The sequence below is a fragment of the Pelobates fuscus genome, chromosome 10 (assembly GCF_036172605.1).
Source record: "Pelobates fuscus isolate aPelFus1 chromosome 10, aPelFus1.pri, whole genome shotgun sequence".
Classification (NCBI taxonomy): Eukaryota; Metazoa; Chordata; class Amphibia; order Anura; family Pelobatidae; genus Pelobates; species Pelobates fuscus.
This window is the reverse complement of record NC_086326.1, coordinates 76,167,218-76,193,267: the sequence shown is the minus strand read 5'-3', so window position 1 is coordinate 76,193,267 and position 26,050 is coordinate 76,167,218. Positions and strand designations below refer to the sequence as shown.

General features: G+C 38.1%; 1 protein-coding gene across 1 annotated transcript in view; it reads left to right on the top strand.

The window, feature by feature from the left end:
• The window catches only part of LOC134574758 (collagen alpha-1(XIII) chain-like), a 103,786-nt gene extending 78,554 nt beyond the window's left edge, over positions 1 to 25,232 (top strand). Inside the window, exons 3-4 of the mRNA XM_063433849.1 lie at positions 22,167 to 22,211; positions 25,198 to 25,232. Coding sequence (XP_063289919.1) covers positions 22,167 to 22,211; positions 25,198 to 25,232 — 80 coding nt within the window. The remainder of the gene's footprint in view (positions 1 to 22,166; positions 22,212 to 25,197) is intronic.
• Positions 25,233 to 26,050: the final 818 nt, after the last annotated feature.

Here is a 26,050-nt window from a genome sequence, read left to right as displayed (position 1 = left end):
GTTTGCATCTGAAGGGTTAAAACCTGAGGGACCTGGCACCCAGACCACTTCATTGAGCTGAAGTGGTCTGGGTGACTATAGTGTCCCTTTAAAAGACAAGACATCATGGAAGCTGTAGGTTTAAAACATCTGGAGATCTACCTTTTGGGTACAGGGGGTACCCAAAAGGTAGATCTCCAGATGTTTTAAAACTACAGCTTCCATGATGCTTTGTCTTTTAAAGGGACGCTATAGTCACACATATGACCCAAAAAAGAAGAGATTTTATTTTACGTGTAAAGAAAAACTTAACTGATATTTTACACCCATAATTATTCTGCCAAGACATATTATCATATGTTTTAAGAATGGCATGTAATGAACATATATCTTGCAAAGAGAATTTGGCTTATTTAATGTAATGTATATGTATAAAACCTGAATCTAATTTGCACAGGCATGAGTGGATACAGAGCAGCTGGGACCCTGGAGCAAAGGTGATAAAAGGTCTCTCCAATTATATTTGCGTACAAAAATGAGCAGATTTATTTATTTTATTTATTTTTTACAAATGTAATATGTTTTTGCCTTAAAGTTGAGCCTCAAAATATTAGACTCTGCTATTTTCATCAGCATTTCGGAAAATAATGAACATAAAGCATTGCCTTGTTTTATATGCCGACATTTCGAAACTCTTTACTCGGTTAGATAACTACTGCATCCATGCCAAATATGATCTAATCTCTGGCATAATCAGAGTACCACCCACCTAACTATGCTGCAGAGTCATTGTCTGTTAGAACCCGCATCTTCTGTGGAATAGATATTCAACAATAAAAAATAAACTAATCAATTGACTGGATCTCAAGGTTGTCAGATCCTGTTCACTGTTTAGGGCAATAATTTAACACAACGTGCCACCTTCCTACCTGATATTGAAATGAAAGATTTCAGCTGTACTGTGTTTAGACTGGATCTTCTCAACCTGTCCAAGTAAAACCATAGGGACAGACATGCTACTCAATGACATATTAAAAAAAACATCCCTACTCTGTCGTGTCCATCAAGTCATCTAGAACATGTGGTAGTTTGGGGGATAGTGTGGCATTTTATCATTAAAAATTATCATCAAAATTAACTTTTTCCAACCAAAAAAAAAAAAAAAAAAATTTTACATTTCAGAAATGCGAGGACAGAGGGATTGTAAAATTTTGTCCGAACAGTTCCTAAAGGGACTCTCTGGGCTCTAGTTGACGCTTTCTCCATTTTGGTAATTGAGGTTCCTTTCATTAGCCTTGTAACACTCTTTTAAAAGGGAGAAGTCTCTGCACGAACCACATTAGTTGCTGGTGGCCCAGACACATGTATTTGGGTATTCCTTCACCGCAAAGTATTTTTATACTGGAATAAATTATCGTTTCTACCTTGGACTCTTGTGGCATGATTGCTTGATTTAAGGCTGGAGACTCTGTTTCAGGGATGCTGAGCAATGCTGCTGAAAGCCAAGATGGTCACGGTCTGGCAACTTACCTCTACCCATCTGTGATTAAGTGATATTAGAACAATATCAGAAACCACAAAGCAGATACTAACTGAAAGATTAATACTAGCCCCCAAAAAATTCAATTATAATAAAAAGGTCTGACCAACCAATGGAGGAAATATCTAAGACACATAGAATGATTAAAGATAGTCAAACTGAGCAACATACGACGATGAACTATGAAGCCAATACCAATATGTCATATTAATGTTTTTCTTACCATGTTTACATCTAGACTATAAAATTAACCAAAAAAAATGAAAATGAGAGAAAACAGGAAAAAAAGTATCACTATTAAAAGAGCTTAGTGGTGTACTAGCAAAACCATTAACAGATTTATTTAACCAATCATTGATAACAGGAGTAGTCCCAGAAGATTGGAAGTTAGCGAATGTTGTGCCCATTCACAAGAAAGGTAATAGGGAGGAGTCGGGCAACTATAGGCCTGTAAGCCTAACTTCAGTAGTGCGGAAAGTGATGGAAACCATGTTAAAGGATAGGATTGTTGAACATCTAAAAACACATGGATTTCAAGATCAGAGACAACATGGGTTTACTTCAGGGAGATCATGCCAAACTAATCTTATTGATTTTTTTGATTGGGTAACTAAAATTATAGATCAGGGTGGTGCAGTAGACATTGCTTACCTCGATTTCAGTAAGGCTTTTGACACTGTTGCACATAGAAGGCTTATCAACAAACTAGAATCTTTGAGTTTGGATTCCAATATTGTTGAATGGGTAAGGCAGTGGCTGAGTGACAGGCAACAGAGGGTTGTAGTCAATGGAGTATATTCGAAGCTTGGGCTTGTCACCAGTGGGGTACCTCAGGGATCTGTACTTGGACCCATTCTCTTTAATATTTTTATTAGTGATATTGCAGAAGGTCTTGATGGTAAGGTGTGTCTTTTTGCGGATGATACTAAGATATGTAACAGGGTTGATGTTCCAGGAGGGATAAGCCAAATGGAAAATGATTTAGGTAAACTAGAAAAATGGTCAGAGTTGTGGCAACTGACATTTAATGTGGATAAGTGCAAGATAATGCATCTTGGACGTAAAAACCCAAGGGCAGAGTACAGAATATGTGATAGAGTCCTAACCTCAACATCTGAGGAAAGGGATTTAGGGGTGATTATTTCTGATGACTTAAAGGTAGGCAGACAATGTAATAGAGCAGCAGGAAATGCTAGCAGAATGCTTGGTTGTATAGGGAGAGGTATTAGCAGTAGAAAGAGGGAAGTGCTCATGCCATTGTACAGAACACTGGTGAGACCTCACTTGGAGTACTGTACACAGTACTGGAGACCCTATCTTCAGAAGGATATTGATACCTTAGAGAGAGTTCAAAGAAGGGCTACTAAACTGGTTCATGGATTGCAGGATAAAACTTACCAGGAAAGGTTAAAGGATCTTAACATGTATAGCATGGAGGAAAGACGAGACAGGGGGGATATGATAGAAACATTTAAATACATAAAGGGAATCAACACAGTAAAGGAGGAGACTATATTTAAAAGAAGAAAAACTACCACAACAAGAGGACATAGTCTTAAATTAGAGGGACAAAGGTTTAAAAATAATATCAGGAAGTATTACTTTACTGAGAGGGTAGTGGATGCATGGAATAGCCTTCCAGCTGAAGTGGTAGAGGTTAACACAGTAAAGGAGTTTAAGCATGCGTGGGATAGGCATAAGGCTATCCTAACTATAAGATAAGGCCAGGGACTAATGAAAGTATTTAGAAAACTGGGCAGACTAGATGGGCCGAATGGTTCTTATCTGCCGTCACATTCTATGTTTCTATGTTTCTATGTTTCACATACTTCCCTCCCCCTTCTGTTCCTTCCCCTCCCCCAAAGGTGAATTAACACCTCTACCATTGCACTAACTACAAAATGAATATCCCCCCCCACACACACACACATTACTGTCTTTTAAAAAAAAAAAAAAAAAAAAGGTATTTGCAGAGAATGTACCTAAGGCCCATTTCCTCTTCACGTGTTTTGTATCCATTATTATTAGTTTTTGTACACACAGTTTTTTATGTTCTATTATTATATAATTTTTTATTATGTTTTATTACTCAAAAGTAATTATGTATATATGTTTCTTTGTTTGTTTTACATTTTATTATTTCCCTCCATGGCCTCACTCCTAATTGTTTATTTTCTTGAGGAAGAGCATAATTCCCAAAGACACCATGTGTCACTGGCGGAATGGGTGCTGTCTGCACACCCTCCATGGATATTGCTCTGCTGCTGGAAGAGGTGCTGCTTCCACCAGCTAACCGGCTCCTCCAAACTCCGGTGTCAACAGAATTGGTATGCCGGTAGGAGGGAGATAAAGTCAACATGCCACTTGCTAGGCTTCCAAAGGAGTTATCTGTCCATCTCTCAGGCTGACCCACTGAAGAAGGGTAGTAGTGCCCTAAACAATGCTCACACTCGTCTTATGAAGCAATTGCACTAAGCTTGTTGGGATCAGTTCCTGTTGTCCCCAAAAGCAGGACAGCAGGGAACAAAGATGGCCCTTAAATTAAACATGTACTCTTCTACTGCATTCTCTAATCTCTGCTTTAGGCCTGTTGTGCACAGTGCTACAGAAGGTAGAGAGTAGAGGGTCTGACCGCAGCGCCGGATTAACATAGGGGCTGATGGAGCTGCAGCTCCAGGCCCATGCCAATGAAATAAAGTAAGGAGACAAGTGTACATGTGACTGCTAGGGGACAGTCCTTAGAAAAAGTGGAGCGAGTGCATCATTAGATGCATTTATGCCAAGCTCAGGGTGCTGTCTGCATAGTATGCCCTTAGTTGGCCAGCCTGCATGACTGGCAGGCAGATTGACATGGTTAATGCCAGGCTGTCCTTCAAATTCTTTGGTCAGACATGCCCCCTTTTTGGGTATGTTCGCCTCTTTCGGCAGTTCTGGTCATGTGATTCGCGTCAGTGGCCCACTCTTTTACCCCATCCATAGACTTCCTGCTTCAGTGGACATTGCTGTTAGGGGGTATGGATTTACTTGAAAGATGAAAGCATGAGATTAGCATAGGGTATGTGTTTTCTCATAGCTGCATCCTATGAGTTTCCATCCAGAACCATCTCCATCAGATACATGACGCTTGGGAGGTAGGACTGTTTTAGAGTTTTTGGTCGATAAGATTTTGTAATTGAGCCCATCATAATTACCAGCATCAGGCCCACTGGGCTCTTAATCTGGCCCTGCCTGACCGTTAATAAATATATAAAATATAATAATTTAGCACGAGTACAAGTAAAACATTAACATAAATGTTGTACATATACAAAAACCGAGAGATGGAAATGATATTCTTTGTTGAATTTGTATTAATAAATATAAATAAATCGTCAAAAGCTAAAAATAAATGCTTACCTTTTCTACTTCTCTAATCTGTCATCAGTTTTGTTAGTGTGTGATAATGAGTTTAAAGCCATATATTCACTTCTGTACTTGCACATTTTCTCTTCCTAAAATTCAGTGGGAGAAATGAGCATGTGCACAATGCTTTGCTTACGTTAATCAAAGACTGACCATAGATAACTTCCTAGTTGAAATGTAGGTTATGGCAAACAGGGCCTGGGCATTATGTACATCGAGGGTAGGCAACCTCCGGCACTCCAGATGTTCTGGACTACATGTCACATGATGCTTTGCCTTTGGTTGTAAAATCATTATGGGAGAGGTAGCTGGCACCATCTGAAGTTCCATTATGTGCTCCTGTATTGCATTGCCATCTTCACCCTGTCCACAATGACCTATCAGTAAGAAAGAGAACGACCTTGAAACTTAATTTGTTTTTTGTTGTGAGATTTTTTTTATACTTGTGTCCAGCGGCAATTTCATAGTTGAATTATATCGTACACCAGACTAAACATGCGTTTATTGTTTTATGAACTTTTTCCTTTATGGCAAACAAGACACAATCTGTCCTTTAGACATGCACACTTTAATTAAAACAATGCATGTCTAAGGCAGTTGATTTAGAATTTGCTTGGCAAAGCTTACGCTGTTATTGTCCATCTGTCTTGAATGTATGCAAACACTGCAAAATCATTCCACGTTGTTTGGATTTAGGCAATTTCTTCAACATGTTTTTACTGATGTTATGAGGAAGAATCCTAATTTTGTTAGTTCAGCTGGGGAAATTTAGGAAGAAGTACGAAACCACGCAGGGAATATGTTTGTGAGACATGCGTCTGTCAAACATCTTTTCACCACAGGTCACAGAAATGTATTTGGCAAATGTATAAATGTGAAGTCATAAGGGTGTGCTTACACCAAGAGTGAATTTAAAGAAACATGATATCCCCAAAATGCAGCTTTATAATGGAGCACTCTAGTGACCCTAACCATTACTTCCCATTGTAGCAGTTTTGTGTTAGGAGGCTTCAGGTCCGACTCCCCAGATTCTGTGTCAAACTATCGACAGCTTTGATGCAAACTAAAAGGGTCCTAGGTCAAGCCCGTTGCTAACCAGATTACTGGATAAGAAGTGTAATTGTTGTTAGTAGAGCTAGAAACATGAGATGAGATTTAGGACAGATGTCATATTGCTTCTTTTACGTCTTTAAGGAAATCTAACGGACTATCAAAATAAAGGCCACATTTTATAACACCCAGCTTTGGGTCCACAGTAGAATTCAAACTAGGTTTCAATCTAAGTAACTTTTTAAGTCTAGAAATTTAGGTACCACTAATTTGGAGTTCATTAATATAATTTTTTTTCAAGTTGTCTTTTACTTATGGAGGCATTACAAGTGTTGCTGTATCTGTAGCAGATGTTTGCTGAAAAAAAAAAGCCTGCAAACTTGACATTCTAAATATCCGACAAGAGAAGAACTAATAGAACTTTAGATGTCTAAGTACACATACCCGTTGGAGTAGGAGGCACTAGAGCCGATGGTGGCTGTTCTGTTTTATATGCATATCATGCAGAGTTTTCATACCATTGCATTGTTTTACAATCTTTTTTTGTGTATAGGTTTTTTTCTATAAACTGAGAAATACAATAGTATAGGTTACTGCACAAAGAAAAAGGGTCATGGCCCTCGTTGAACCAAATAATAAGCTTGTAATGTGGCAGAATCTAACACAATTTGAAAGGCAATTTGAAATTTAGGGTAGAAGAACACAATTAGAACATCAAATGTAATGAATGATCAGAGATGGGTGAGCTAAAGCAGGTGCACTTTCTATAAAGGAAGCAGGGGAGAACAGCGACAAATGTGATATTGACCAGGAACCAAAGAGAAAATAAGAAGAAGTCTTGGAAGAACCATAGGGAAAGGCAGAAGGGTAAGAAAATACATAATGTGGGGACAAGAAGGGGGCATAAAGCAGAAGCAATTTGGCTGTGTTTTTAGTACCTTTTAAATTGGAAATGCACCAGAATAAATTGTTTATACATCTTCAAACTATCCGTTCTTCCTATTCTAGTCCTGAGATGTTTCTAACGTATCAAGGGATCAATATGATACAATAAACCTCCAGAGAGATAATGACATGCCTCTTTACAGTTTGATACTGTGAGCATAACGCCACCTTTCCTGTAGCGGTAAACTTACTTGGAAGTATTTTGTCCCCCCCCCCCTTACTTCTTGAGTTGTGCATTGTCTTTCACATGTTGAGAAGTTGTTTCTCTGAAGATGAAGTAAATTCATTGATTTATTTTGAGTTATTCAGTACCCGGTTGAAGTATTTATCTGGTATAAATCCATAAATTATAACACCAGTACTTAATAGTTACATAAGCTAAAAAAGTTAATAAAAAAAAAAAGACTTGCGTCCACCAAGTTAGGCCTTTCTAAACTTGCTTTATGGACAACCAAATGGCAACATTTTTGGTCAAGATGAGAACGTGACATGGGAAAAGTCAATCTGACCAAAAACACAGTGATATGATGTTCTTGGAATTATTTTTATCTATTTAGAGAGACGTTTCATTGTTTGTTTATTTTCCTTTGGTACCAAGCTACATACATTTTAAAAGCAATATATCAAGGAAACTTGTGTCAAATCTTAATGACCATTTATTCACCTAATGAACCATTATTACAAGGCCAACGATTTCATGTTCTAGGTTATGCCTCACATACATTATACACAATTTCACAGGTTATTTGAGGACATTCTATCGTTAACTCAATTAAATCAAATAACTTTACTGTTACAATATTAACAATAAAGCAAAGGTCTGTGGGTAAGAATTGTAGACAATGAATGAATTTCAATGGAGGTCTCTTTTATGGATTGGCTGTGTAAACATGTGTTTTTAGGCCTTTTGTACGTGGTAAAGTTTTTCTTGGTGTCTATTTATCTCCATATTTGATCCTAACTCACACATTGATTATCCACAGGATCCATCAACTGCATTTACTCCAAACAGGTGGCAACGATTAAAGCGTGCATAGTTCCATATTGTTTGCACCCATGCTTAATAATATTTCCAACCATTAGCTATAGATTTGTGTGCGTGCAAGCATGTCTTCTCTTGGGACTGGAAATTCCAGATTTTATTACTGATGAAAGATACCGTAGTGCAAGCATTTTTTTTCCAGATAATTTAATTGTGCTTCTTCACTGTACCCATTATGTTATTTAGCTTGGGAATGTGAAAAACCAATAGATAGCATAACTCATTTACAACTAGTAAGACGGTGCTTTATGACATGCCTATATAAGAACAATAAGGTCTTCCAGGTGCAGTTCCACCTGTACCATATATAGAATGTATATATTAGAACTAATGACCGGGGCCTTTTCATCAAGCAAGAGAATATATTCACTTTATAAAGTACACATTATATGCCTACTGCTAGCTTATAACTTGAAAAGTGCAGTGGATTTTAAAGGACTGTTATTATATTGCATTGAATTACAAGTTAATTCAGCCTTAATCCTTTTGATTGGCAGTAGGTTGAACCCTATATGCTAAGCTATAGCTTTTAACTACTCAATGTCACTTAAAGGGTTAAAGGATTGCAAAAGGAAGTTAGGCTTTGGAACCTGATATTGATATATTTCTTTAAGCAATTTCTGCCATCAATCACCAATACGCTCATTCGTGCAAATAATAAAATGTGTAATTAAATTGTGTCGGTCATAAAGAAGGCATTACTTTGTTGAATGCATAAACCTGCAACATATTATAAAGCTCTATAACTAGAGGGCAAAATTACATTTTTGAAACTTAAGACATAAATGTACTGACTAATGCAGGAGGCACAACATATACAATCTCAAAGCTTAAAAACAAAAGTAAAACAATCTCAGCATTCCGTTTTTTTTTTTACGCTAATGTATGTGCTATACTATCAAAACTGAAAGAAAATATGTGTAGATTTTTCAACCGTCTATCAACCTATAGTATGTAATACTTTGTTTTGAGCCCAACAGATCGGCTTTGAGAGTTAAGATCCACAAACAGTATAATCATGATATTCTGATAACCAATAATAGTCTTCATGTCTAAAGTAGGTAGATAAAATACCAGAGTGTGTGTTTTACTATCTATTATATTATTATATTATAATGTTTTTATTATTATTATACACTGATAATATACTCTAGTAAGTCAGAAAAAAATATTGCCTGTGCTCTGACTTTTGTGCATAGCACACTATTTCCAATGTATGTTTTTCCTGCTATAGCTAAGTTATCTTGACACTCTGGGAAACTTTTGCAGTGCTTGGAAACCATAAAGGATGCAAGGGTAGATTATTATTTTGGACTAGGGTACTGAGTATACCTTGGTTCTACATTAGGTTGGGGGTGGTTGTGATTGTTTTATTTTTTCTTTAAAGGGTCAAAGGCATTGGGCACCCTTTCATCTATATGTATTTAGACTAGAGTATTGGGATACCTTGAGCAATTCTTGAGAATTTATGTGGGAAACTAACCTAGCATTAGTATTACCTTCCATCCCTAAGGCTGAGGTGTGGAGGAAAAAGGGATGGAGCTATATTTATTTAATGTGGATTATACTCCACCCCACTGCAGAGGGGTTGACGGAATGGATAGTGGTTGTTCACCAGAACTTTACTCAATATTTACTTCTCTCCAAGTCATAATTAAACTTTGAGTCCAGGGGACCACACTATTATTTTGTTCAGATCTCCAAACATTTTTCTCACTCAGGTCAAATGTACGGCTCTCTATTGGAGCATTTGAATAGTTTATTTTACTTCTGAGAAACACGCACATTGTTAGTTGGAATTGATGTATAGTCCCACTAGCCATAGAATTAGGCTAGTTTGAGTGTGCAAAAATGCAGTGGCTTCTGGCTTCTAGTAAATTAGTTATGGTTTTGTAACTTTTATGCTTTCCCATGGAATGTTTTGGAGCATTTCTGATGTACATCAGTAGGTAAATCATATTCTGGGAACAAATTCAGCATCATCAGGGAATACCAGGAGCACTACTTTGTAAAAGTTAATTAAAAGTGTGCTTATATGGATCAGACAGGCTCGAAAGGTCCTTCTGCCTTTATATTGCCTCAAGGCTCTGCCTAGTAATCAAATGAAATAGTAAACCTGAGTGCTTTGGAATTGAGTAAGGATTAGTGATATCAACTGGTTTTAGAGATGCTGAACATGAGAAAGCAGATGAATATTATTGCTCATATATAACAATTAGACTCCGAAGTAAGGCAAAAGGATATTGAAGACAAATCTCCATAATTGTATAAACCAAACAAGGAAAGCACAATGGAGTGTCCATCTAAACTCAAAAAAAAAACCAACAATTAAGAAAATGTTGTTAAAGATTCAACAGCTATGGGTACTTAAATTCATGAAAACACACAAATAACAACCTCTTGTCAGGTTTGAAGAATGGGAGGGGTGTACAGCTGTGGTTATTTTTTTGGAGCAGATGCCACTGTAATAAAGTAAAGAAAAATGAGACCGGGGGTCTTAGCAACAAATGCATGAAAGATATGAAGTCCTGGTGCTCGAGGACCTTTTAAAATCAGGTTATCATTATAACTGCAACAGAGTAGTATGCAGATTCCAATTGCAATTCTAATTTAGTCCAATAAAATATTTTAAAAGTACTCATGTATTAGGGGAGAGTACCAGTGGATTCAGCATCACATTTTCCTGGTGACCCCTTCCATTTTACAGCTTAGCACCTCTTTTCAACACTGTTGCCCCCCTTCCCATGGAAAATTATCTTTTCGTGAAGATAGAATCTTTATGAAATACTAATTTTGATGGTGTTGGAATTTCACTGAAATTCCAATCCAGTCAAGAGATCGACAGAGACAAAGTAGTCCCTACTTTGTCTCTGTCGATCTCTTGACTGGGTTGGAATTTGACTGGGTTGGGACTACTTTGTCTCTGGGTTGGGACTACTTTGACTGGGTTGGGACTACTTTGTCTCTGTATTTCTCCTCTGCCTGACTCAGATTGGAGTCTAAGTGTCATTCCCCAACCATCACCAGTGATGGTTGCAAGTAATTAGCTGTGTCTATGGAGGAACCACTAGTCTTGCTAAATTATCCATAGACCTCAATACTGAATTCTTACGCATGCGCAAAAGTACAGCAGTGTTACACATCCCTGAGGAAGTCCAGAAGAGGACGAAACGCGTTGGAGCTGTTTACTTGTTCATATGAACTTTTATTTTTATTTTATTGTTGCTGGTGCTGCTTGCAACTTTCTGCTGTGATTGTACTGGCTGACACACGTGGATACCACCTTGGTGTGGAGACATGCTGTCTTTGCTTTGAAACATTTGGGCAAGAAGATTTGTTACTTTCTATCCAGAATTGCATCGCTGGAGGTCCCTCACACTTCAATAATTAATTCTTGTGAGTTCTCTACTACCATGGGCGTAGGAACCCCAAAAAATCTGGGGGGGATAGCATTTTTACTCGCCGGGTATATTCTAAAACTAGGAGTTGTTTATCCCATTGTACAGCGCTACGGAATTTGCAGTCGCTATATAATTGATTAAATAATAACATTAAAGGGTCACTACAAGGAAGGGGTTTTACTTACCCAGATACAGCGCCGGGATCCTCCTGATTAGAACCACCCCTACCCTTCCCATGAATATTAGAACCACCCCTACCCCTTCCATGCACAAAAGAACCCCACCTACCCCTTCCATGCATATTAGTACCCCCTAACCACTTCCATGCATATTAGTACCCCCTAACCCCTTCCATGCATATTAGAACCCACCCTACCTCTTCCATTCATATTAGTACTCCCCTAACCCCTTCCAATAATTTTTCTACCTCCCCCCTCCTCCCATCCATATTAGTAGCCCCCTAAACCCTTCCAATTATTTTTCTACCTACCCCTCTCCCCCTATCCTTATTAGTAGCCCCCCTAACCCTTTCCAATTATTTTTCTGCCATGTTAACTAACGCCAGTGCTGGAGTGCCGCCGTGTTTACATTAAAAGGCCTGCAGGGACAGGCTATAGACACCAGAACCACTACATTAAGCTGCAGTGGTTCTGGGGACTATAGTGTTTCTTTAATGTGAGGTAAATTAGAGATTAGTGCCACGAATAATATACTAGATTGCCTACTTACAACCAGATGAGGATGGCGATGGGCTCTAGCTGCCGTCTGGCTCCACTGGTCTGGTGTAGAACAGGCTCTCTGGAGGCTGTTTGTAACTGGTCCCAAAAATCAATGTTCTGTGAGAACGGGAAGCAGCTCCATTTTTGGGGGGCCCTTTACACAGCTCAAGGTCTGGGTCCCAGGGTCCACCTTCACGTTCCACCAATGAGTTTGTTCACAGGGGGTGGAGTGTGTAGGGGATGTCCTGATATGTGTGTAAGGAATGCATTGTGTGAATCTGTGTTTGTATGTGTAAGGGCTGCAAGGTGTGATTCTGTGTATGTACGGGATGCAGTGTGTGCGTCTGTAAGGGGTGCATTGAGTGTGTGTACGGGGTGCATTGAGTGTGTGTAAGGAATGCATTGTGTGTTTCTGTGTGTGTAAGGATTGCATGATTGTGTGATTGTGTGTGTGTGTGCACGGGGTGCATCGAGTGTGTGTAAGGATGAATTGTGTGTTTCTGTGTGTGTAAGGGTGGCATGATTGTGTGTCAATCTCTCTCCCTCGTCACTCTCTTTCTCCCCCTCCCTCCCTCCCTCGTCACTCTTTCTCCCCCTCCCTTGTCACTCTTTCTCCCCCTCTCTCCCCCCTCCCTGTTTCTTTCCCCCCCTCCCTGTTTCTTCCCCCTCCTTGTTTCTTTCCCCACCCCCTCCCTGTTTCTTCCCCCCCTCCCTCCCTGTTTCTTTATCCCCCCTCCCTCCCTGTTTCTTTACCCCTCCTCCCTCCCTGTTTCTTTACCCCCTCCCTGTTTCTTTACCCCCTCCCTGTTTCTTTATCCCCCCTCCTCCCTGTTTCTTTCTTCCCCCCTCCCTCCCTGTTTCTTTATCCCCCTCCTCCCTCCCTGTTTCTTTATCCCCCCTCCCTGTTTCTTTATCCCCCCCTCCCTGTTTCTTTATCCCCCCTCCCTGTTTCTTTATCCCCTCTCACTGTTTCTTTATCTCCCCTCCCTGTTTCTTTATCCCCACCTCCCTCCGTTTCTTTACCCCCCCCTCCCTCCCTGTTTCTTTATCACCCCCCTCCCTGTTGCTTTCCCCCCCTCTCCCTGTTTCTTTATCCCCCCTCCCTCCCTGTTTCTTTATCCCCCTCCCTGTTTCTTTATCCCCCCTCCCTCCCTGTTTCTTTATCCCCCCCTCCCTCCCTGTTTCTTTATCCCCCCCTCCCTCCCTGTTTCTTTATCCCCCCTCCCTGTTTCTTTACCCCCTCCTCCCTGTTTCTTTATCCCCCCTCCATGTTTCTTTATCCCCCCTCCCTCCCTGTTGCTTTTCCCCCCTCTCCCTGTTTCTTTATCCCCCCCTCCCTGTTTCTTTATCCCCCCTCCCTGTTTCTTTCTTCCCCCCCTCCCTCCCTGTTTCTTTATCCCCCCTCCCTCCCTGTTTCTTTATCCCCCCTCCCTGTTTCTTTACCCCCTCCTCCCTGTTTCTTTATCCCCCCCTCCATGTTTCTTTATCCCCCCTCCCTCCCTGTTTCTTTATCCCCCCTCCCTCCCTGTTTCTTTATCCCCCCTCCCTCCCTGTTTCTTTATCCCCCCTCCCTGTTTCTTTATCCCTCCTCCCTCCCTCCCTCCCTCCCTGTTTCTTTATCCTCCCCCTCCTTCCCTGTTTCTTTATCCCCCCTCCCTGTTTCTTTCTCCCCCCCTCCCTGTTTCTTTCTTCCCCCCCCTCCCTCCCTGTTTCTTTCTTCCCCCCTCCCTCCCTGTTTCTTTCTTTCCCCCCTCCCTGTTTCTTTATCCCCCTCCCTGTTTCTTTATCCCCCCTCCCTCCCTGTTTCTTTATCCCCCCTCCCTCCCTGTTTCTTTATCCCCCCTGTTTCTTTACCCCCTCCCTCCCTGTTTCTTTCTTCCCCCCCTCCCTGCTTCTTTATCCTCTCCCCCCTCCCTGTTTCTTTATCCCCCCTCCCTGTTCTTTATCCCCCCTCCCTCCCTGTTTCTTTATCCCCCCCCTCCCTCCCTGTTTCTTTATCCCCCCTCCCTGTTTCTTTACCCCCCCTCCCTCCCTGTTTCTTTCTTCCCCCCCTCCCTGTTTCTTTCTTCCCCCCCTCCCTGCTTCTTTATCCTCCCCCCTCCCTCCCTGCTTCTTTATCCTCCCCCCTCCCTCCCTGCTTCTTTATCCTCTCCCCTCCCTCCCTGTTTCTTTATCTCCCCCCCTCCCTGTTTCTTTATCTCCCCCCCCCTCCCTCCCTGTTTCTTTCTTCCCCCCTCCCCTACCTGTGTTGTAGCGTGGCCGAGCTGTGTACTGTCCGCGGGTACAGGGAGCTTTTGTTTCCTGTATCCGGCGGACTAACAGGAAGTGCACACTCAGTGTTCACTTCCTTTTAGTCCGGCCGGGTACAGGAGACAGATGCTCCCTGTACCGGCGGACTATACCGCGCTCGGCCACGCTACATTGAGGGAGTGACAGGAGGGAGCGCTGAGCGCTTCCCTCCTGTCAGCCCCTCTCCTCTGGCTGCGCCCGGGCGGTGAGCCCTCATGGACGCACCAGCCCGGGCAGAGCTGCAGCCGCCTGAGGCTCTCTGCAGAGCGCTCGGGCGGCTGCAGCAAAAGGGGGGCCGGCGGAGCTGGGGGGGATTTCCCCATTACCTGTCCCCCCCGCATGATTTGCTGGGGGGGATACGTCCCCCCCATCCCCCCCGGTTCCTACGCCCATGTCTACTACCCAACCCTATATATGTGTTAATGGTATTACACTATATATTTTTATATTTCTTCCTATAGATATATATCTAAGGCAGAATACACCTACGTTATCCAGTTTGTATTATTTTTTATTATCACTTTGTGGTAAACAACACAGCTTTTCCCTTTGGTTTTTTTATTTTCTTTTTTACTATTGTATTTTAGGTGTCTGTAAGGGAACACTTTAAAAACCTTAGGTACTCTGTGTAATATAGCACTAAAAGTTAACCCTTTGTTTTTCATATCCCTTGTGTGACACTGCCTGGAGAGCTCCATGAAGGGTAGAGGGACCCTTCCCATGGTCCCTCTCATCTCACTTTTTTTTTTAAATTAATATAAAATAGCCTTGGAAAAGTGATAACAGTCATATAGGAGCAAGGCATTGTTGTAGCAAAATTATTTGTGAAATTTGTTGTGGACATGTGTAGACAGCTCTATAAACCTGGACGCTTTCATGTTCACATTTCTAGGGTTTATTTACATTGGGTGTAATTGTGCAGTGGCTGCCAGAGTTTAATGCATAAACTAGGAATCTAATGCCGGAATAAAAAATCATTAAACATATGTATAATGCTTAGTGTTGGACAATTTGTGCTACTATCAAGATATGTCTGTACGGAATACTGGTCTTAAAAATGCAGAGAGTTAACATAGTTCTTTATGAACCGAGTTCTGGTTGTAATAAAAGGTGGTTGCGTGTGGATATTTATTTTTAATACAAATTGCAGTTTGTAGTTGATTTAAATTAAAAAGTTCTTTAAAAGGCACATGCAGTTTGAATAGTCACAGCACTGATCCAGCAGTACTCACAGCGAAGCACCTCGAATGGCTGTCAGGAAGACAGCCTCTAGGCAATGGAAATCTTGCCATTACTATGAAAATGCAATGTTTTACATTACAGGGTTACAACTAAAAGGCTTTGTTGATATGACGTGGTCTGGGTGCCTTCAGTGGTTCTTGTGTCTATGAATGACAGGGCTTGAAGGCAGAGCTCCAAGCTCTCATTTAATGCCCTTTAAAGCAAGCTACACAATACATTTAAAATGAAGACTGCAGGGATAGTATCTTAGCTCCATAAACATTTTACGAAGTAGTCGACCTGAAGAAACTCAGATGTTGTATAGCTGCCGATAGCAACTTGTTTGTCGATTCTTTCAGGCTAAAAAAGAATATTATTTTTTATTTACATGCGCCCCCCTGCTGTGAGCTCTGAATGAGAATATAATTTTCTTCTACCACCTTCATGTAAATTAAGACCTTGAGATCAGAAGCAGTAATTTGTTGCAAACAAGATGCCAAGTTAAACTAAAATAAACCTTTAACTATACATCAAAAGACGCAGCTTACTTGAAGTGTCTTTTCTACGTGATGTAATAGCAGCCTTGCTTCACAGACAGCCAGCTGAGACAGAAGCTCTCTGAAAATCATTTGTATCTCATAAAAGGCTTAGTATTCCTCCTCTGTCTTTGATATGCGATTATCATTTTGAGACCTGCATTAAAGCAAAGTCCACCTAACCAGCAGTTTTCATTAGCACACCTTTCTAGCTGGCAGCAGCATAAATACTGCGGGCATCTTGAGAAGGAGAAACAGCGATGTCCTTGAGAACATATTTTTAACAAAGTGAAAAATGCCCAACATGTTAAGCATTTCCTGTATTTCAGTAGATTATAATTATTATATTTATATAACACCAACAAATTCTGTAGCGCTTTACAATTTATCTTTTTTTTCTCTCACAATCTGGTGTATTAAAAGTGTGAGTGTGTGTGTGTATGTGTGTATGTGTGTGTGTTTGTATGCTAGCAAAATGTTCAGGTCCTCTGGCAGAAAAACATTAAAGAGCCACCACCATATTCAACAGTGGGCATGAGGTACTTTTCCATATGTCTGCATCTCGTTGTGCTCCGGACCCACCTCTGGTGTTTATTGCCAAAAAGTAATATTTTGGTTTCATCTGACCATAGAACTGAGTGTAGTGTCTGGCAAACTGAAGATGCTTGAGTTTGTTTTTAGATGAAAGTAGAGGCTTTTTTCTTGAAACCCTTCCAAACAACTTGTAGGTGACATTGGACTGTAGTTTTGGAAACTTTATGACCACATGACACAACTAACTTCTGCAGTTCTTCAGCTGTAATCTTTGAAGATTTTATGACCACTTTAACCAACCTGGAATGTAGACACTCATCCTCTTCCAGCTTGATTCGTAACATTTCCAGTTGAACAAAACTTCTTAATTATTGCACTGATGGTGGAAATAGGCATTTTCAATGATTTTGCTATTTTGTTATAGCCATTTCCTATGTTGTGAAGCTCAACAACCTCTTGCCACACATCACAGCTACATTCCTTGGTCTAACTGTCACAAACTTACCTAATAAAATATTGTGCCATGATGTCATGACCTTAAACGTCATCTAGGCGACCCAATGCTCTTTGGGGTCGCAGATATGACATGGACCAACGGGAACTCTTTTAAAGCCTATTAGGCTTGTTTTAGCCTCCATTTATTGCCGTATCGTGGTTTCTAGTTAAAACCTCATTTAGTGCTCCTAGAGATTCCCTTGTGATTTCCTGTGTTTAACCTCGGCTTCGTATTTGACTTGTGATTTCTGGTATCCTGACTGGTTTTGTCTTGACCTTGATTTATTCTTGACCTTGATTCTTGCTAATTTAATACATTAAGTCTGGCCATTTTTAGGCTTAGTAATACGTCTTTCTGATCCATCTTTTGTTCGTTTCCTCTTTCCTGCGTGTTGGGGTACTACTCCCGTGACACTTACTCATTGTTTTGAATGACTAAGAGGATTTGGACTATGCGTTACCTCATATTTCTTCCCCTGTTAAACATGAAGTTATGGTTGAACAATTTCCTGTTTCTAATCACCTAGGTGTACTAAAAAATGTAAACTATCAATGGGAATGTACTTCAAATATATTTTTCTCATATGATTTCATAGAAGTGACAATAATTGTGCCACACATATATTTAACAAAGATGTTTGTTTGTTCTTTGGATAAACCTGTGATGTGTTTGCAATTGTTTGATATCCATGAGAGCATACTATTTTTGTGTATATTGTGAACAAAAGATTAAAAGGTTAGACAATAAAGACAATCTTCTTATAGCCTTTGTTGCTCATATAAACTAATGTTTAAGTCTGTCTATCTATCTATCTATCTATCCTAAATACATAAATATAATACGTGTCATGGATATAGATTAATAGTCTACTTTAATTATGAAATTCAATTTTAGTGATACTACAAGCATTACAATGAGTACAAGACAGTAGCTTGATATAGACGGTCAATAAGATCTCAAGCACCTGCAAGATCTTCCATTTTAGGATCAATACATTTATTTTAAAGATCAAGTATCACTTTAAAACATGTCTCCTAACAAAGCCATTCCTCTCTGAGCTTTATCAATAATGTTTTAACTCTTTTAGGATCAATGACCAAATAATTCAGTCATAACAAACCAGCAATTAAACATACTATAGCAAAATGGGATGTCTTGTTCAATGAATGATCACAGGGCCTGTATAAGAGTTTCAAACCTGTAATAAGTAGAACATTCCATAGTGGCTTCTTTAATGACCAGGTTGTGATCCTTAAGGGATTAATAATGTGATCATTAAGGTGTTAATGTAATTAATTATTAAATAAAAGTTCACACTGGAATAAGTTCCAGTGCAGTTCTGGAATTTGCCTTCTGTGCTTTGTATGATGGACAAAACAATAAAAAAAAAAAAAAAATCTGACCCATATTCTGCTTTTAACTTTCTAGAGCTTCATAATATTTTATCCTCTTTAAATATATCATATTCTTCATGTTATTTTTCTTTGTATCCTTTCCTTTTGTATAATACTTTGGAACTAGGCCTCTTGTTATAGTATCTGGTTTAATTAACTTTTGTTTGTTTCTCTCTGCCTTTCCCATATTTCTTTCACCATTTTAAGATAAGGCCCCGGGCCATGAGTAGGAATCAAATAACAGATATGTTTTTTCCGTACCCCTCTGATCCCTCTGTTTTGTTTCTCTCCATGCCGACTCTGAACTAGAGGTTGGAGGTCATTTGAAAAGATATTTTGGTTAGTATGCATGGCAGGAGGTATCTAGTGAAGGTGCCGTTTACACGCATAGACATATGGCGTCTTTTCAAAACAAAACATTGTTAATCTGAATTTTGTATAACATGTTCGAACATATTTATAGTGTATGAAAAATGGTTCCTTTGGTAGGCCTTAGATAGAACGAGGTCCTTTATCTGAATTATAAGAGCTTTATTGAGTTTACCCTTCTGCACCTGTTTCTCGAAGCAGGACATTTTGTGGATACATTTGTTGCATGTTGCCTCAAGGCTACACACTCCCAGACTATTTAAATTCAGAATACTGAAAACACAATTATTCTTTATTATATTCGATGTGATGAATGGTGTTCATGAATGTCCCTGTTGATTCCTTCTTTAAACAATTGTGCATTTCACATTTCGAAATCTAGAATAGTAGGAGGTAGAGAGATTTTTGGGCCGAAAAAAAAAAGGATTTTGATACCAAAAAAACGAACATAAATAATAATTCCGATTTCTAGTATTTGTAATTGCAGAATATATGCAGCAGCTGCATAAATAAACACCACAAAAACAAAGAATACTTGCCAAGCCGTTCACTGATTTCTGTTTATTCAAGTGTTTTAAAAATAGTAGTTGCATGTAGGCATATATTATTAAATGTTTGTTTGAACTCTGTGCTTGAGCTTTAGAAAATTTAAGTGTTTTATACTGTTGTACATCTGTGCCTTCATTGATTTTCCATGCAATGGAAATGGTGAGAACGATATTGTGTGATTGTTACTTGGCAGGAAAATTAGCAAATTTTTTAACTGCAGATCACATCTTGAAGGATAAAAAAATATTTGCTTTAAACTCCTCTGCAATTTCTGAGACACTTCTTAAAACCCTAGTTGTGTTTAACCAATCAATTGAATGAGGAGCCTTTAATGCAATATTGTTCGTTTTTTTTTTTTTGTTTTTTTTTTTTAAATGGATGATTTGCCAATGGAAATGTGTCTGAATGGCCCATTTCTAGCAAATTACTTCATTTCCCAGTTTTGACTACAGGAAAGTTTTTGCAGAGGTTGCAATATTGAATGGTTTGCAGCAAGATGCACTGTTTCTCATCGTCCTATTGACGTCAAATAATCACATTCATGTATAATATTTGAAGAAACTAGAACGGCAACAATTTACAATATATTTTTTGGATATGAATAAAAACTTTTTAAAAAAATTAAAAATGAACAGGTTTGGGAAAAAGGATTACAATAATAATCATTCCATCTAATTTTTATTTTATTTATTTAATTCCGGTAGTGTTATAGTGAAGAAAAAATGTTCATATGCATTATTTATGAATAGTACATTAGTAAATACCTCCCCCTGATGTCAAATATTTTTTTTTTTTTTTTAGATACTATTAATTTCCAGGTGCACAGAATTTTTAGTGTACATGAATGCATCCCAAAGCTCCACAGTATCAATACGGACCTTAAAGGAACATTAAAGTGTTAGGAATACAAAGCTGTATTCTTAACACTATAGAGTCCCTCTGCCACAAGCTCTCCCTTGCCCCAGTGGATAGAGGGCTAGAAAAAATAATTAAACTCTGTGAAACTGCAGGAAGCACCTCTAGTGGCTGGGTTATGGGAACAAAGGACACGGCACCCAGACCACTTCAATTTGATTAAGTGGTCTTGGTGCCTATAGTGTCCCTTTAAGTTGATTAAATTTCTGTAAATTAGTGTATAAATCGGTTTGTACAAATAAATACATTTAAATATGTTATACTTGTTCTGTATGAATTACTCACTTACATAATCAATCCGCTATCTACAGTTGTAATTGTTCTGAACCCCCTTTCCACCATAGTGATTGCATAATCAGCTGCTTTATATGAGATTACACATGCACATAATAAGTACTTTGTGAATAAGCCAGTGCCACCAAAGGAAGATCTGTAAATGAGCCAGTAGAATTTATATGTGAACTCAAAATTCTTGGAAAGTGAAATAAATCATTTGCTTCTTAGCACTCAAGTAACGGGATAGAGCATTTAATCTCAGCATGAGCAGTGTACATCTGCAATGGTTGACAGAGTGCCACAGAAAAATAACCTTTACTCTTTAATCCAATAACATAATTTTATATTAAAACTCTGTTGATTTTCAACCATAATATATTAATTAAGTTTGCAGCATGTGCCTTGTAATAGATTTTAGAACCATTTTGGTTCCAAACCAAGCTTGTTGTACTAAGCCTAGAACACTGGAGAAGTATGTACTCTGAAAAGAGTCTTAAAAAATGCCCCATATGTTGTTTATAATCTGTGTTTTGGATTATTTTCACATCATCATAAAGTACTAACTTTTAAAAATCACTGAAAGTGTTTACAAATTAGATTGCGTAAACAAAGTACTTTGTTCTTGTTCCAAATGACTTACTCAATTACATGGCTTGCTATAAATAGATCATGAAATCACATACAAATTCTTATATTGGCCACCTCCAATAATACATTACAGTCATGCTCTTAAAAAAAAAAAAAGTGTTCCTGTTTTGCTATTTCAATTTTGGTAGCTATATAAATGCCTTGTAGGGAACATGGTTGTTCCCCCGGTGTTAAACCCGCAGGTGCCTTTTATGCTTTTGGAATTCAGCTGCCTAACGCAATTAAATGTTTAATAAAGTCAATAAAATAATAATAAAAAATAATAATAATATTAATGTGAAATTAAATGTACATCATGGTAAATAAAAGGCATTTTTTTCTTTAATTAAACTGTAAAAAATACTATTTTGTAAATTAAAAAAAAAGAAAAAAAGAAAAAAACATAATCTTTGTGTTATAAATAGAGTTCCACCAACAAATAGATGTGATAATGAAAATAATTCTGTTAAGCGATAACATTGAAAGAAAATTAAGGCAAATATAAAGCAATTTTACATATATAGTGATGTTTAAAAGTCATACATTTTTGTCTACCTCCATTTTTAGCGCTGTAAAGAATAATAAAGTGTTAGCGCATCACAAGCTTGTTTGTTTGCTTTACAATCAAGCAGTTTACAAAGAATGCTTAAAGGGTTCATTCATGCATCTATTTATTTACATCACAAATCCATCAAGCCTAATAATTGGTGTAATTAAAAAAAAAAAAAAAGCAATGGGTACTAAGGCATGCATGTGATGTAAAGCTTTTTCCACTGTGGAAAATCCAGGAGTATGCAATTAACTTTTCACCATTCCAGTGTATGCCCTCCCAGCAGAATGTGATTTAAATACGCCCTAACTGCTTGACTTTCTTCAAACTAGGGCCTCCCGGAGCAAGGGGCAAGAGAGGACATAATGGGGAAAAAGGTATTGTATTATTTCTCTATTAAGCATTCTTTAAGGTGACACGAGTGATGTGCTTCAGCTTTTGTGCTTACGCATTCTTTATTTCTAACATGGTATGGAAGCACGCGCTGTGGAATGGCCTGAAAACCTCATTATTACGCTTGGCACAAAAGTGGCTGCATGAATTAACCCTTTAAGGTTCATATTTTGCTCTGGACAAAAAATAATGAATCGGAAATGGCTTTTTACACTGCAATGGGCATCTCAGATAAAATTTTACAAAAAGTTTGTCTTCACATGTATGTGTATATATATAAATATATCCTGTGTTGTATTTTGATACTTGTAAGTGGTGATATAACAAGCATACTTTGTACCTTTTTAAAGAGATTGATCTTGAGACCCTTCAAAAGGTCCATTACAATTATTTTATAAACAACACCTACCAGATCAGTTATAGATTATTTTGTCTCCTCATTTCTGCTTTGTCCCGGTTCCATTCTTGTTGCGTAAATGCATGGACTGTTTTACCTTACTGACGTCTGTTCTTCTCTATGCAATCCAACAAAACTTTAAATGCTAAATAGCATCCTGTGCTTAAGCCCTCCTTTTATCTAAAAATTAAATAACCTTAGACTGACATCAGCCATCAATCAAATGTTACAGCAGCAGAAGATAATTAAAATTCTACTACATCAATGATTTATCTATAGGGAGACAGGAAGTTAAGATCAGACAGCCACATGTGTAAAAAATAAAGAATGACCTTGTGGTACTGACATGGGGCTTAATTTGCCCACACTCAGCTCATTCAGCTAGTAGAGTTTTCATATGCAACCATCTCACGTAGCTCAGCTTGATGTTTGGTAACTGCTCAAATATTAATCACAATTCAAATTATAAGATCTTTCTTTTCAGACAGATTTGGGTGTTCTTTTTTGGTGAATAACTTGAAATTAGGTCAAGTTGAAAGAGCCAACTTAAACTAAACTTGACTCAAAATTTGATTAAAAACTTGTCGTTTGGTGAACAGAGTCACTTTTGATTTTTATCTGTTGTGCTCAAATGAGATGCTCCCTAAAGAATTGTGCGCTGGTATATATTCCATGTATTCCATAGACTCTTGACTTCAACATAACATGCAGATGATATATATCAGGGTGGACAAAAACAGTTCAAAAGTGTTGATAAAATATATTTTTTTTCTTAAAATCTATTAACTAAAATAACAAAAACCAACAACTTGTTGATCAGAGAAGTTGAGGTGGATCCATAGTAAACTTAAAAGTGGATAATTCTGATGAATCATGGGTAAAAAAAGATCAATTTGACACATGCTCTTTCAGACTGAGGACATCAGTAGATGTTGTTAAATTCCGTGGTTTAATTTTGTAATAATACCAAACCCCTCGAGGTAATTGGATAAAAGGCATTATTAGTATTACGTTGTATCTGCTGATTGCCAGATAAGGGGCATTTTTATCATAACTTGCCCTGGGACTACTAATTCTAACAGTGCCCCAGCTAGTGGAATTAATATATTTATTTAATCTATAAGGCTGTAGCTAAAACCAGGACAAATTTAGGATATTACTTTGCCACGTGCCCAAATTATTATGATATGGCATGCTCATTCATAATCCCAACCTTATCTTCCACATTCCACAAAGCCCATTTTATCATCTCCCTCTCAGCCTGGGTTATTGCTCAATACCTACAGTTTTTTACTTTCTTCCACGCACTTTTCAAGAAGAAAAATAGATCTGAATCTTGTTTGGATTCCCATTCAGTCATGGGATAGCTACCCTTCTGTCTGTCTGGACGAACTCACCAATTGCCAAAACTGTTTTACCTACAACAGATAGAAATAATAAAGCTCTAACTAAATGCAGGGTTTGGTTAAGACCTCTTAAGCCACATGAGTTTTCTACAATGCCTGGAGGTCCACTGCTTAACTGTAATTATTCTACAATGTTTCTAAAGCACCAAATGTACTCCCCATTGCCATACGAAACTGAAGTATGCAACTGATTACTCTGTGTGAGCCAACGACCTTCAACGAAGATGTGTTGGGGATTTAGTGAACAAGTCCTTATATAGAGCTTAGCCCGGATATCAAGGGAGCAGCCTCTATTTAACTAGAGTGAAAAATGTGTCTATTTACTAGTTACATATGTATAACATCAGGTGGAGAGGAATAGTGACTAGCGTTTAGTCATGTTGGTCAAGTTGCGAGAAAATAAATCACAATGAGAATGCGAAGGACAATTTGTGTCTATTTTATTAATATCTTCTGGCTGCTTCTGTATATAATGTGTCAATGGAAAGAGAATATGTTGTTAAGATTTGCTGTGTTTCTAATTAGAGAGAGGAACACGTTATCCTAACATCCCTTTGCCGAACATAAGTCATGTAACTCAGCAAGCAAACGATGTGTACTTTAAAATGTAAAAGACTTAGGGACAATGTTTAGTATATTGTGCTTACTGATTGCCTTACATTGTATGCAGCTTTAAATCAAATCATTGTGAGCATCTACTGCCAATTAATACTTTAATTGACAGATTTATAAAAAACTAATTTAATTAATAACACCCTTCTTGCTTTAGCTTACGGGGGAGATTGTCACTTCCCCAGGATTTTTTATATTATGTTGACTTATCCTATATTTAGCAATAATGTTTTTTCGAGGTCTGAATTGTATTTACTTGTACCCTGGAACAGAGACCCTCTATTGTGGCTGTCCATCACAGTTATAAGTGTTGCCCTTTCTGAAGTATCAGAAGCAAAATTTATATTTTATTAATTATTTTTTTTATTATTGTTTTATATAATGATTTAATAATTAATTATAATAATTGTTTGATTATTACATTTTATTAAACTTACCATTATATTATATTTACCATTGTCAAAATAGTATTTGTTAATGAGAATTTTCACATAGAAATATTTATATAATTTAATTTTCTTTTCTCTTTTTTTTCTTTTGTTCTCTTTTTTTTAGGACCACCTGTAAGTAACTGGCATCTCTTCTTGTAAATCTGCTGTGTTCCTGATGGTAACCGGTTTATATAAGTACTGGGTGGGATCATCGCCAAATAATGAATATGTCAATCAGCATAACATAAACTAGAGTGTGTAGGAAAATCTGATTGACAGTGCAATTAAACATCCAATGAATAGTCGTTATCTGTGTGTCAAATTATATATTTGTGCAAGCTGTTCTATGAAAAGCGGGAATATGTATTTATAAATAATACCATATACTTAAATACTTGTATGTTGTCTTGCTATTTGTAATTTTTGTGTTATGTTATCCTTGACTTTGATCAATAGACTTGTTCTGTTGTGTGATTATACAAGCAAATGATCTACATTTTTTATTATTTTTATTTATTATTTATCTGTATTCAAATTGTCATTACGGGAGTTACATCTATCTGATATCTAATTATATTGTATCTATTATCTACTATTATTATTATTGGCATTTATATAGCGCCAACTTACTCCGCAGCGCTTTACAATATTAGTATAAAGTTATGACAAATTAATCAAAAATACAAGTACAAAATAATATACAAAATGTCCCAGATAACTTAGAAACTTGGTAATGATGATTGATGAATTAAAGGGATTTTCTAGTGCCAGGAAAACAAACCTGTTTTTCTGGCACTGTAGAATCCTGAAGTGCCCCCCTGCCTCCCGCCCCTCATCCCACATCGCTAAAGCGGTTAATACCCCTTGGCACTGAGTCAGGCTCTGCCCACACTCCTCCCCCGCCGACGGGGCAGACCTAATGCGCATGCATTATTCAATGCTTTCCTTTGGGGATTCCGGAGACGCTGGAGGTCCTC